The sequence below is a fragment of the Xiphophorus maculatus genome, chromosome 8 (assembly GCF_002775205.1).
Source record: "Xiphophorus maculatus strain JP 163 A chromosome 8, X_maculatus-5.0-male, whole genome shotgun sequence".
Classification (NCBI taxonomy): domain Eukaryota; kingdom Metazoa; phylum Chordata; class Actinopteri; order Cyprinodontiformes; family Poeciliidae; genus Xiphophorus; species Xiphophorus maculatus.
In genome coordinates this window covers 23,938,838-23,952,501 of record NC_036450.1, presented here as the reverse complement: position 1 = coordinate 23,952,501, position 13,664 = coordinate 23,938,838, and the positions used below count along the sequence as shown (strand labels likewise).

General features: G+C 40.5%; 2 protein-coding genes across 2 annotated transcripts; one reads left to right on the top strand and one right to left on the bottom strand.

The window, feature by feature from the left end:
* Positions 1-60: 60 nt before the first annotated feature.
* On the top strand, positions 61-6,872 carry cops4 (COP9 signalosome subunit 4). The gene is made up of 10 exons (XM_005802458.2): positions 61-242; positions 1,047-1,126; positions 1,234-1,385; positions 1,836-1,939; positions 2,028-2,181; positions 2,290-2,440; positions 3,470-3,640; positions 4,791-4,906; positions 5,027-5,111; positions 6,641-6,872. The coding sequence occupies exons 1-10, from the start codon at positions 169-171 to the stop codon at positions 6,772-6,774; spliced, it is 1,221 nt and encodes a 406-aa protein (XP_005802515.1). The 5' UTR covers positions 61-168; the 3' UTR covers positions 6,775-6,872.
* Positions 6,873-9,559: 2,687 nt separating this feature from the next.
* Positions 9,560-12,386, bottom strand: plac8 (placenta specific 8). Its single transcript, XM_014470040.2, has 5 exons — positions 12,269-12,386; positions 12,031-12,141; positions 11,375-11,499; positions 10,046-10,154; positions 9,560-9,966 (listed from the first exon to the last, which is right to left on the bottom strand). Exons 2-4 carry the CDS (start codon positions 12,113-12,115, stop codon positions 10,050-10,052), a joined length of 315 nt encoding a protein of 104 aa, XP_014325526.1. The 5' UTR covers positions 12,116-12,141; positions 12,269-12,386; the 3' UTR covers positions 9,560-9,966; positions 10,046-10,049.
* Positions 12,387-13,664: the final 1,278 nt, after the last annotated feature.

The following is a 13,664-nucleotide window of genomic DNA, read 5'->3' as shown; positions in this document are numbered from 1 at the left end:
TATTACAGGGATTCTAACAGTAAATACGACAAAACGTACTGTTTACGTCAGAGCGTTCAGCGCGCGCGCTCATGTGACTCGCAGGAGGAAGGCAGCTCAGCTCAGCTCGCGCACAGAGGCTAGCAAACCGGGTGTTGTTGACATTTTTTAGCAACACATTTAGCGACAATGGCGGCCGAAGTGAGACAGGAGCTTGCACAGTTGATGAATTCAACCGGATCTCACAAGGACCTTGCTGCCAAGTACGTAGCCATTAGCGGACAATAACATAAGCTGCTAATAAAAATCAGTTCACCACGGAAACGCCGCATTCGTGTTAGCTGGTAGCAATGTAGCTTTGTTAGAATTAGCCATGCTAATGTCATTCACTCAGTTATATTAGCAATTCGTTAGACTGAACGCTTCAGTCTGAGAGTGTAGTGCAATTTAAGAGTATTTTGTGTTCACGAAGCAAGAGGTTACTCTGGGTTGTTGATATACTTTTGCGATGCTCGCTGACTTCCATGGAAGCTAACGTTGCTTTTTAATTTGCAAGTAGAAAAAAAACAACCTAAAACGAGTTACAATTGGGCTATTTTTCGTATCACACAGACACATTGCAGTGCTTAATGGGTTTAGGAAGAATGTCAAAAGATCCACAAATATTGCGGATAAAATCCTCTGTGAGTGTATGTTCTTATGAAGGCAGGCAAATGCTGAACAAGATGCATGTTAAACTTCATTTTCACTTGTTCCTATCTGTATCCAAAAGAAGCGGATACATTATAGACTGTAACGATTCTTTTATTCTTCTAAGAGTGAATGACTTCAACTACAACATGTCTGATGTTGAGTTGATCAGGACGAAAAAATAAGAATTTTCTACTTTTAACTTGCAGCAAAATGACCCATTTCAATCACTGACCTGATGATTGGTATATCCCGTTTTCTTGCTGAACTGTTTGTTTCTTCTCATTACCTTAACATTAAACATTTATTTCATATTTTTAAGAAGACTTCCACAAGAAACCTTAATAGTGCGTGTAATCAGTAAAATTTCTCTGTAGATATCGACAGATTTTGGAGAAAGCCATTCAGCTGATGGATGCAGAGCAGCTGGAGTCCTTGAAGGCGTTTGTCGAAGCGAGTATGCATTACGGATATTGTTCTCATGTGGCCAGCCTCATCTACAAGTCTGTTTCTTCGAGCGACTGTGAAATTTTGCGCTTTTTAATTAATTTATTTTTTTTGCAGTGGTCAATGAGAACGTCAGCCTTGTCATCTCGAGACAGCTGCTGACCGACTTCTGCACGCACCTGCCCAACCTGCCGGACGCCACAGCTAAAGCGGTGTATCACTTCACCTTGGAAAAGATCCAGCCGAGGGTCATCTCCTTTGAGGAACAGGTAGGTTTCTTTATGTTCTGCCACGACCTCCATGGAGATTTTCTTTTGTTTGTAAAAACTGTTGTTTTTTTTTACATATTTGTTAAAACTGTCACCACGTCGTGACGGTATAAGGTGGCACAGGTAATCTGTGAACTTGAGCTTCTCCACCGCTCCCGGTTAAAAACCACCAATCAAAGCCAGAGGGCGGGTCTTAGTGTTGTCAAGCAACCTCGTAAACGTGTTGAGAACCAATTCACTGTTACAAGAAAACCGTCGTCATCGGTGGCCATGCTAACTAACCGTAGCATCCACAACAGGCTCTGCTGACGGGGAGTGACAATTTAAACAAATATGTAAAAAAAAAAATATTCTTATGAAAGTTGCCTACTTCAGCTTTAATTCCTTATAAAGTTAAAGAAAATAACTGATTGAATCCTGCATGGCTAAATAATGCTCCTGTGTCTTCAGGTGGCCTCAATCAGACAGCACTTAGCAACCATTTATGAAAAGGAGGGAGACTGGAGAAATGCAGCGCAAGTTTTAGTTGGCATTCCTCTGGAAACCGGGCAAAAGTACGTAGTTTGTTTACAGATTAACCTTCAGATCTCTGTAAAAGTTTCACGTATTTGAATGCCTCTTCGCTTCTGCCCCCCAACACAGGCAATACAACGTCGACTATAAGTTGGACACGTACCTAAAAATTGCCCGGCTCTACTTAGAAGACGACGACCCCGTGCAGGCGGAGGCCTACATCAACAGAGCCTCTCTGCTTCAGAATGAGTCGTCGAACGAACAGCTGCAGATCCACTATAAGGTGCGCAATCTCTTTATCGAAAACAAAGCCTTCCTCCGAGGTGCAAAGTCTCTACGGTGAAGTCTCTCCTCCTGTTGTACTGTGACTAAAGCTGTTGCTCTTTACCAGGTGTGCTACGCCAGAGTCCTTGACTTCAGGAGGAAGTTCATTGAAGCTGCGCAGAGATATAACGAGCTGTCTTATAAGTCTATCGTCCATGAAAGTGAACGACTGGAGGCGCTGAAACACGCCCTGAACTGCACCATCCTGGCCTCCGCAGGTACAGGAAATCTGACTTTGACTTACATTTTTCAGAAAGGATCTCATCAGTTCTTTCCTTACTTGTCATTATATTAGGGATGCATTAATATGAACATTTCGCTCAATACATTCCATATTACTATTGCTGGCCAATAACCAATTTATACCCATCTTAATCAAAAAACTAAACATAAACATTTGTTCATTTGTGGCGAGTACGCCACAAATGGTCAATAAAGTTTCTTGGGAAAAAACAAAAGGGAGAATGTGAGGAGAGGAAACAGGACTGCTGCGTAAACAGGCTTCAAAATAAGAGCGTGAATACAGGCTTCAATAACCAAAACTTCAACACAGATTGCCAACCTTTATTCGAACTGAGAGTTGACAAAAAAACAACTTAAGTAGCGCTTTGGGGTTTATCAGGAAAATTGATTTAGGGGACGCAAAGTACGTTTTCAGAGTTAGCAAAAATGCTAAAGTGCTATATGAAAAATTATCTCTGCTGTTAGTGCATTAGCAGATTAGTGTAAGTGGTTTCCACCACTACGAATACCATGTCCAATCCCGTAATTAAACAGAGAGTGATTATGAGGAGAGGAAATGGAACTGATGCAGACTTCAAAATAAGAGCATGAATACAAGCTTCAATAACCAAAGCTTCAACACAGATTGTCAAGCTTTATTCAAACTGAGAGTTTACAAAGCAGCCTAGAGGATTAGGATTTATTGGAAACATTTATTTAGGGGAAGTTAAGTATGCTAGATGTTTTCAAAGTTAGCTAAAGCGCTATGCAAAAAGATTAGCTTTACTATTAGTGCATTACCATATTAGTGGAAGTGTACACTGCAAATACCACATGACCAACCCTGCCACCTTCCCCTAGAGAAACGCAAACGCAGACAAGTTGGAAATAATTGTCGGTTGTTAATATTGGCCAGTTTTACTTATCGAACCGATTCTGGTATTTTGAAAACTTGATATCTTTGGCCGATAATGCTTTCGTTTTTTTGTCGTGCTTCCCAACATTCTATTTGTGATCCGCTGCAGGACAGCAGCGCTCCCGTATGTTGGCCACTCTCTTCAAAGATGAGCGCTGCCAGCAGCTGGCCGCTTACGGGATCCTGGAGAAGATGTACCTGGACCGCATCATCAGAGGGAACCAGCTGCAAGAGTTCGCTGCGATGCTGATGCCCCATCAGAAAGCCACAACGGCAGACGGTAACAACACAGGACAGATTTTTTTTTCTGAACACAACAGAAACTCATACGCTGCTTAACCTTGCTTTACACCAACTGTGACCAACTTTTTTTTAATTTTTATGAGACCTTAGGTAATTTGGTTCTTAGCGTATTTCAGCAAAGTTTCATTTTATTATGTGCAAACAAAGCTTACCAAACATGAGCTGTTATTGTCTTATCCGCAGCAGATCAACATTTTAATAATCTCAGTTTGAACAAAGAGAAGTTCCAGTGTGAATATTGACTCTGGTCAGAGTGGAGGAACTAATCATTCTTTCGCTACAGAGTTTTGATTCAGATCTGATGGTTTGTGATGATAACAGTAATTCTCCTTTTCAGAAAAAATAAGCAAGTTTAATGTTTTCAGATTTCTTTGGGCATGTTATCACGCCTAGTTTTATTTGTTTTATTTTCATGAAACTTTAATTTTGAAACAATCTGTATGTTTCATTGAAAACGAAACATACATCTTCACAAAGTTTAGTTTCTTTTTTGGAAAAGTTTAAAGGGACAAACAAAAAAGATTTGAACCAATCCTTTTACAAGAAAATGGTGGTACTGCTGCTCTTAGCGAAACATAGCCATTAGGGATGCACCGATCAGAAAATTTGGGCCGATAATTATATCCAATATTTATCTCTACATACATTTTTCTATGCGTTCAACACTGAAAAAACAACCACAGTGCTCATATTGCTTCTGTGCTTTAGGGAAACACCCACAATCCTCTGCTGCATCACTGTCACTGTCTCACGGAAAAGCCCCTCCCCTTCCAGAAACACAAGACGTTAATATCATCTCACTTTTATGTACGGAATCGATACAGATATGTTTGGTTTTCAAAAAAAAACTGATCAACATTGGCCGGTACCGATTTTAATTATCACCTACAGTACATTTACGTAACAAAATCACTTTTTACTTTTGTAGTTGGTTGTTTTGTCCATGTGAAATGACACATGACTTTATACCCTGCGAAAATGTCCAAAAGGATCAAAGAGAAGAACAGTGGCACATTTTCCATATCTGGAGCAATTTTCACCGAAATAAAATGAAGTTTTTTTTGTTTGTTTGTTTTTAACTTTACAAATTTGGCAACAGCTAAAGATGACAAACTCTGTCGTTTCAGGCTCCAGCATCCTGGACAGAGCCGTGATCGAGCACAACCTGCTGTCGGCCAGCAAACTCTACAACAACATCACGTTCGAAGAGCTGGGAGCGCTGCTGGAAATCCCCCCGGCGAAGGTGACGGCTTAACGTTCTCGTGTTCAAACAGGACGTTCGCTCTGTTGCGGATATATGCGTGTTGTCCTACAGATTATGTGTTCCACCGGCAATAAGCAAAAACAACGTCTCTGTGTCCAGGCTGAGAAGATTGCGTCTCAGATGATCACTGAGGGACGCATGAACGGCTTCATTGACCAGATAGACAGCATCGTTCACTTTGAAAGTGAGTCTCTGTGACCTGGTTGCTGTCCTTTTTAATTTTTTTTTTTTTGTTCAAATGTAAGTACATTAATACACCATACCATCAACGTTGACACGTTAGAAGCAGGAAAATGTGAGGCGTCTGAATGCGCAGTTAGCTGGAGCTCATTGCACATCAGAAACGTTCTCTGGCTGGAGGGTCAGGTGAATCTTTTGCTGATCTAGTAAACACTTGGTACCAGGATGCATCATGGGAAAACGGAGGTAAGCATCTGGAGGCAGTCGGATGCTTTGGGCCGAGGCCTACAGGGCAAACTTTGGGATAGCAGGGATCACCAGGGAGACCAAGTACGGCGTTTCATGTAAACAAATCGTCCCCGGCGGCCGGTTACCGCGGGATACTGAGCCACAAAACAGAAACTGTTTGTGAGTAGTTTAGGGCCGCAACTAAAGATTATTTTAGTAACCAATTATTCTTAGGACTAATTGTATGAAAAATTTATTTATTTTTCCTTTTGACCACTTATGCTTATTTTATACAAGATTAGAACTTAAAAAAAGTAGAAATAAACAAGTAATTAATTGTCTTTTTTAAAGAAGAAAATAAACAATTAATTTCCAAAAATACAGTAGTGGTATTTCTTTAGTGAACGTTTGATCATATAGAGCAAACAATAAATCTGAAGCTAAAATAATACTCCTAACATCAACATGTGGAAAGCTCAGCTCTTTCTACTTGACTTAACAGTAATACAATCTAGGGCTGATCTGTTTATATATTTATTTATTTTTGATTAATTGATTAATAATTATACTGCAAAAAGTGCTCAATAGGAGATTTTATTATTATTATTTTACAGAATTTAAACCAGGTGAAACTTAAACTGCGTTGAGGCATTCTGGGTAGAACATATTTACTGTCAAATATCCTTTTATTTTATTTTCTTGAATGCAAAATGTATATTTAGATATTTTTTTGGACAGTTTTGGCTTATTTACTGCTGTGTGTTCTTTGATCAACGGACCTTTTTTTTTCTCTGTGTCCTAGTTAATGATTAAAGTAGTTGACAAATATTTCAATAATCGTACGGCCTGCTTATGAAATAAGCAAGGCTGCAAATAACTGCCTGAAAAACTATTTTGAATTCACGGTCATCCAACGCAGGAACCTCATTAATTAATTTATGAATTTTAGTCCCCAAGGGGGGATATTGGCATTTCAGTTCAGTCTGTCCAAGAGAGCAAAAAACAAACATGAACCATGGGTAGACGGTGCCTGAGGCTGCAGCCATGGGAGATGCTACCCTTTCATTAGAACTTAGCCGTGGCAACATAATTGTGTAAGTTTGTTTGTTTGTTTTTTTTATTTCACTTTATCTGCAGCAATTACTTTTTAGTCGCCTACACACAGAGCAAAATGGACGATTTTGCACTAGCAAAATTGTTACTAGCGTCTGTGTCCAGAAGGGGGCATCCTCGTTAAACTGGATTCCTCAGCAGCGTCACACGGCCTCCATGTCTTCATCTGGTTGTTTTCTGTGTCTCTGGCAGCCCGGGAACCCCTTCCCACCTGGGACAAACAGATCCAGTCTCTGTGTTTTCAAGTCAACAACCTGCTAGAAAAGATTCGCCAGGCAGCTCCAGAGTGGGCGGCCCAGGCTATGGAAACCCAGATGACCCAGTGAACATTAGTACACCCCCTCCTCCCTCCCACTTCTGTCTTCCTGCTCAAACAATGTCATCTCTGAAGCCCCAGTTATTAAAACACCTGAGAAGAACTTCATATTGTTTGTATTTTTATTATTATTATGAATATTGTTTAAATAACAACAATCCTCCAGCCGTGGAGGAAGCCAGTGAATGTACTTTCAAGAGCGACTAATAATTAGCATGTTAACAATCTGGCCTCATATGTTGGCATGTACCGTATTTTCCGCACTACAAGGTGCACCTAAAAACCTTCCATTTTCTCAAAAGCCGACAGTGCGCCTTATAATCCGGTGCGCCTTATATATGGACCAATACTGAGCCACAACAGGTCTCGCAGATACGGTAAGCAGCAGCCGACTTCATTTTCCCCCATAGAAGAAGAAGCACTCGGTGCACACTGGGTTTTGTGCAAAGACCCCAAAATGGCTCCTATTAAGAGACACGCTTACGATGCAGAGTTTAAGCTCAAGGCGATCAGTCATGCAGTAGAACACGGGAACAGAGCAGCAGAGAGAGAATTTAACATGAACCAATCAATGGTGCGGAAGTGGATCTATATTGTTTGATTTACTGTAACAGTATCAGACTGTTTTTTACGTGTTTATTGAATCGAGGAAAAGTTCCCCTCCACTATATGTTATTCCTTGTTGCTATTAAAAGATAAACTGTGTCATGAAAATACCACGTCACTGACTTTACCTCGGGGAAAATAATAAAACAGATGTTTATTCATTTTGGGAATGAACGGAGTTTTCAGAACGCTGGTTTGTAATCTATTACTAAAGTTTGACTGACCTATCTGACTATTTTGTTGACATTCCCTTTAGCGCAGCTCCATCTAATGGATGCATAACGTAACCCCAGCCTCTACTGTAGCGTCTATTCTATGCGCCTTATAATGCGGTGCGCCTTATATATGAAAAAAGTTTTAAAACAGCACTTTGAAAGCACTTTGAAATGCCTTGCTGCTGAAATGTGCTATACAAATAAAATTTGGTTGATTGATTGAACAGGCCATTCATTGAAGGTGCGCCTTATAATGTGGTGCGCCTTATAGTGCGGAAAATATGGTAATAAGGTTGACAATGTGCCGTGTAAGTGGTTGGTGAATAATGGTATACTTGTTGGTACAAAGCTGTATTTTCAGTGAAGAGAAATAAATCTAAAGTTAAAGTAACTTGTTCAGCTAAAGAGCTGTTATCGTTTTCTCTTTTTTTTTCTTGTTTGTTTTAGCAACAGTAAATCTCCATTTGGAGTTATTTTTGCTTAATAGCCTCTTTTCTGTACGTTTAAATACAATAAATGAGGCCAAAGATGATCAACTAAGGTTTTTAAGGGTAACAATGAACTAAAAGTAATTAGCTATAAAAGCTGTACAAAAAATATTCAACAATAAACTTTCTGGATCATCGGTAGATGTGGACAGCTCTATTAAAGGAGGAGTTTCGCTCATAACTCATATCATCCAGGGATCTTCAAAGAGTCATGGACTTTGATGCTGTGGGCAGGAAGCATCTCCAGTTGCAGTCAATCTCGCAGTGAATCTGACAAGGCCTCTGACTGAAGACTTGCCGTACGACAGTGGCATGACTTGTGATTTTTCTGAGACTTCAAGCAAATGCGCGGTGGGAGGAATGCTGCCATGTGGCGAGGACAGCTGACTCCGCCTTGCAGCGGGAGGACAGCAGCTGGCTCAGACGGTGCAGGGTGAGCTAACGATGATTTTTGCATTAAACTACTATAAAACGTGTAATAGTGCCGAAAATACATGAGCCAATGTTAGTCGGGGTGTTGCAAATAACTTAAAGGTGTCAGAATTCATTCATAATATTCCAATGTGTTTTCAGATGTTGGTAAACTGCCGCTGCAGATCATCAGTGCGGTTCTTCGTGCAGCCTCTGAGATGCTGGTTGTCTCATCAGTGTCCGTCTTCCTGACTGCCAGTCGGTGTTTTACCTTCAGCATGTGTCCAGAGACCTTTGCCTGTCTGGAGCGGGGATCACATGAGCTCAATGTGCTGATGAAACATTTCTAATTTTTAAAAAAATAATGTGGCGGATGTCCTTACAGAGTTGAAGTGCATTAACAATCTGTTGTTTTTAACTTCTCAGTATGTTTAAATATGATGAGCCGAAGCCGATGGAGTTTACTGACCACACAAAGACGTCTAAGGAAATCTATGGAGCTTTTTTATTATTATTGGGAGTTTATCAGAGTTTAACAGTGAAGAGTAAATTTAGGTTTATCTCAGAAATTTTCTAGAAAGATCTTCAGAAGTCGCACATTTTCGACTTTTGGAAATTTTCTGAGCTTGAAAAGTCAAAAATGTTCTAGAAATTTCTAACATTAATCTAAACATTTCTGAGGGTTTTTTTTTTTTTCTTGCAAAGTTTTGACTGGTCGAGCTCAGAAATGTCCTTGTTTTTTCTAGAAAGTTTTGGGAGTTTTTCTGGCGGAAATCTACTCTTTATTGTTCTCCCTACAATTGTTGGTCATACAGGAATAATGGATGTTTTTTATTTTACTATTATTATTTTTAAAACACAGCGTTCCTTCCTTAAGTAAACAGTACAGAGGATATGACCTCACATGTCGTGGTCAACTAATGTTGATCATCTGCATCATCAAACCTGGAGGCACGCTCAGGGAAACCAGAAAACCAAAAACTAAGAAAGATGACATTTCGTGAAGCTTTGTGGATTCAAGAGAAAATTTGCAATAAAATGAAAGAGAAACAAGAAAGCACATATAACCCGAGAGTGGTTATTAAAACTATTTAATGTAAAATCAAGTTTTCATGCGTTCCAAGAGCCTCCCTGTGGAAAATGACAGCAGTTTTACAAGCTAGTGTCGACGGAAACGAAGAGTTTTACAACATAATGTTAAACTATCAGCGGCATATTTTAATGACCGCAGGACATCATCCCACCCAGGGTGGGACTAATAGCAGGAGATAAACATGGCTTCCCGATGTGGAGCAAAGGTTCGTGGATAAAGGAAAAACAAAGAATCACGAGGCCATTGATGGAAAAGGTGAACGGCACAGCGTAAAAAGAACAAACAAAACGTTGTAAGCAGAATAATTTCTTCATCAAGAGAGAAAGAAAGGCTCCTCCTTATCAGTCCAGGGGGAGGTTTACGACTTCTCCGTCGTCATGACGTCTCGCCTGTAAGGCGCAGAGGAAACACGCCTCAGTTCAGCCCCATCGCAATTACGCAAATGTCGAATGTTGTTTGCGCGCTCACCTGTTTAGAAAATGCCCTGCTTCTTCCTCAGGTCGATGTCCCGCTTCAGCTGGCAGGTGGCGCACACCGTGCAGCAGGCGGCCGCATAGTAATCCTTACACAGAGATCCCTACGAGCACAAAACAGTCACTGTTTCTCCTGACTGACCTGATAAAGTCCAAAAATAGACCAACTAAAAACAAACAAAAAAAGTATGGATGCCAGGAGGAAGTTCAGTTTGTGTGGGCAGAAATATGATGTACACTAAGCAAGTGTTATAGATTATATAGGCTTTAAACAGGAACTTGGAAACAAAGAGGTTCGTGCAGCTTCTACATGTTTTTGTTTACTAGTTGTTTCTAAAAAATTTAAAACACTTTAGTCTTGCCAAACTGAAGACTTTTATCATCCAGTTTTTGGTAGAAAGAGAGAAAAGAGAAACAATATAAATCACGAAATTATTGAGCACGTTTTCATTCATCATGCGATTCATTCATTTATTGCTTATTGCGACAGGCCTACGTATGCATGAAAGAAATAGAAAATGAAAATCTTTTGGGCCACCCCCCAAAAAATGAGAGCCCTGGGCTGCTGCCCCATTAAGCCCTTTCTAGAGTAAGAACAACAAACTCAGAGACTAGTGGTTGTGATTCCCACCTTTCTGGGGCACAAAATGCTGGATAATTCTAAAATGAATACATTATCTGGATGATACAGCTAAACTTCCTGAGAAAATACTGCGAGAACGCGACACTTTTAGCTTGTGGAGGTAAAAAAGTAACTGTTTTTAAACGCATTTATTCTTTAAGAGTTTGTTTGAAGTGACGTCACGGTGTGGCCGGATGCCAATGTGGCGATAGTAATGTCTGTCACTCTGCCAAGGCAGCGTGAGAATCACACCTTTGTCATAAAAGTATTGTAGTAATAACAACTTAGATGATGTATTAAGTTGCATCTCAAACCGTTTTTCATTTGTTAGCTTTCTGCCTGCTGCTGTTTGTCAATGACACAGAGGCGGTTCTGGCATAAATGGTTCCCTGGGCAGGTCCAGCCCTGTGGGCTCCATGCGGTGCTTACACTGCAGGGAGGGACAATTCCCTACTGAATGGTCAGATAATTATTCAACCAACTTTTGAAGATGCTGAGAAGATATTTACTTTAACCACCCATGCTCTGAAATAGTAATTCAAATATTCAATTAAATACATTTTGTCAAATTGCTTCTTCTGGGTTCTTTCAGGCGCATTTATTTTAACCGTTTTCCAATGCTGCCTTCAATGGGAGATTCTTCTCTACCTACTTCTACAGTAGAAGTCGTGAATTCAACTTGTTGTTGCATCGGGAGCTCACCCTGATGTTGTATCTGGTTCTGTAGACGCTGCGGATCGGCATGCCGATGCCGCACATGCAGCACTCGTCCATGTCGCTGGCGATGGAGCAGCCGAGACACGGCAGGCAGAAAAACCCGTAGCAACCTTAAGACACAACGAGTGGAACCGCAACAAAGGAAACGTTAGGAGACGGTGAGACTTTCGACGTGTTTCAGCGGCGACGTCGGCTCCTGGTGCGTTTATGGAGTTTTTACGGCAGCAACACGGGAGCATTATCAAATGTGTTTCTTAAAAAACTACAAATGGTGGTTTTTTAACCACCATTTGTGTATTGTGTATGGACTACAACAATACAAATATTGTTGTAGTCACAAAGCAATTCTGTTAACATGACATTCAAATACATAAAAAACTATCAGTTTTGTCAGCTGTTTTTGAAAATATGAACTATATTAGTCACTTTATGAACACTGCTATGTGAAATTAACATTTAACTTTTGCAGACTTAACTTCTTATTATTAATGTTATCCTGCTGTAATTTCAACGCCTTTTTTTACAGTGTAGCGATTGAAAAATGCTGAAAATTATCAAAATTTCAAACAATTTGGTTTTTTTAAAAAAAAGAAACAACAACAAAGAAAAAAAAGAGAGAGAGAGAGTAGAAAGCTCCTTACAGGTTCCACAGTCGTCGCAGCAGTCGCACAGACCCGTCTGGAAGTTGGAGGCCTCGTATTTGCCTGGTTGGTTGGTCACAGCCATGACGACGACGATGAAAAAACTTCCCCCTGTGGGATGAAGAGAATCCCAAATCACTTAAATCTCCTCCCTCACAGGTCTCCGTAAATCTCTCCTCGCTGTCGGCGTCAAACAGCCGTGGTTTCCAGTGAGGCGGTTAGAAGAGTAAAATCTTACCAGGTGGAGATCAGAAGGAAGTGATGCGGCTGAGTTAGTCTCCTGGGCAACAGGTAGAGAGCAGGAGGCGACGGTGGCCTTTATCAGCGACCAAAGGTGGCCTGCTGGGGCCGCGTACGTGCGACGCCCATCCAATCGTGGCGACAGGTTTCTGGAAGGTAGATCATTAAACACACCTATACACACACCCCCCACGGTAAGGCAGTAAAACCTCAGTGACGAGGCTGTTTCCTTTATTTCTTTTTTCCACTTGCGTCTTTTTCAGGAAACATTTACAGCTCTTGTGATGTTCCATGTTGGATACGAAGGCATCAATTTGAAGTAAAATGAGAGACAAATCCTGGAAGGAAGTTTGAAGGCGTGTGGAAAATCTTCAAGATAAATGAAGGTTCCACTAGAGAGGCGGAATTTGACACATAATATGTTTAGAGAGGCAAATATTGAATGCGAGTACCTCTGTTAAAAGGGGAATGTCACCCGAACAGTTCCTCAAATCTACATGTAATGCTTCATATTCATAGATGTTTTTACTCGCATGCTTTTGTTAGTTGCCATTAAAAAAACGTATAAAGACAACATAATTTTCCTTCCAAAAATACGCAATTTGCTTATCAAAAACCTGCGTATTATAGCATTTTAAAAAGTGTTTTAAAAAGACATTGAAGGTATATGAAAACATAGGCTGACATGATTGTTCTTATACAGCACACACTCAAAAACATGAACCGAAGATGATTTAAAGCTTCATTTTTCATGTTTTTTTCTCTATTTCCTTTCCATGCCCTCTTTACCCTCCAGCAATAGAAGTAACTTAAGAATTCTCTTTCTTTTTTCTCTCTTTCTTTGTCAACCCCATCGTTACCAACTTCGCAACTGTTGCTATTTTTCCGCGGGACTTTTCAGACTGAAATATCGGCATCGGCCGACATCGGAATCGATCCGCAGATCGGCGCTCGGCCAGAAATCTGCCATCGGCGCACCGCAGCAAACATGTGAAGAGCATGCAATGAAAAGAAACAAGCATCAATAATTGTGCCACTGGTGATTTTGTTAAGTATATATATAAATAACTGTGTTATCCCCCACTCCCACCGCTCCCACCAAATAAATATTTGGACATGTGTTTCATGTGAAACCAATCTCATATTCATGGTCTTTGAGAGCCGCTTTAATAATGACCCGCCCTTTAGTGCTGATATAGCATAAATGGTATCAGCGCTAAAGGGCTAATAAATATTGCAACATAAAATCCGTGCAATGTTAATGACAGACTGACAGCACGCCATAAACACCTTATCTTGTACGAGTTGCACTGTTAGTTGGTGGAAAGTTAGAATTTTATGGACGCTGGCTGCAGGAAGCTAGATTAGACTATGTAAAGCTTTCCATCCTGGAC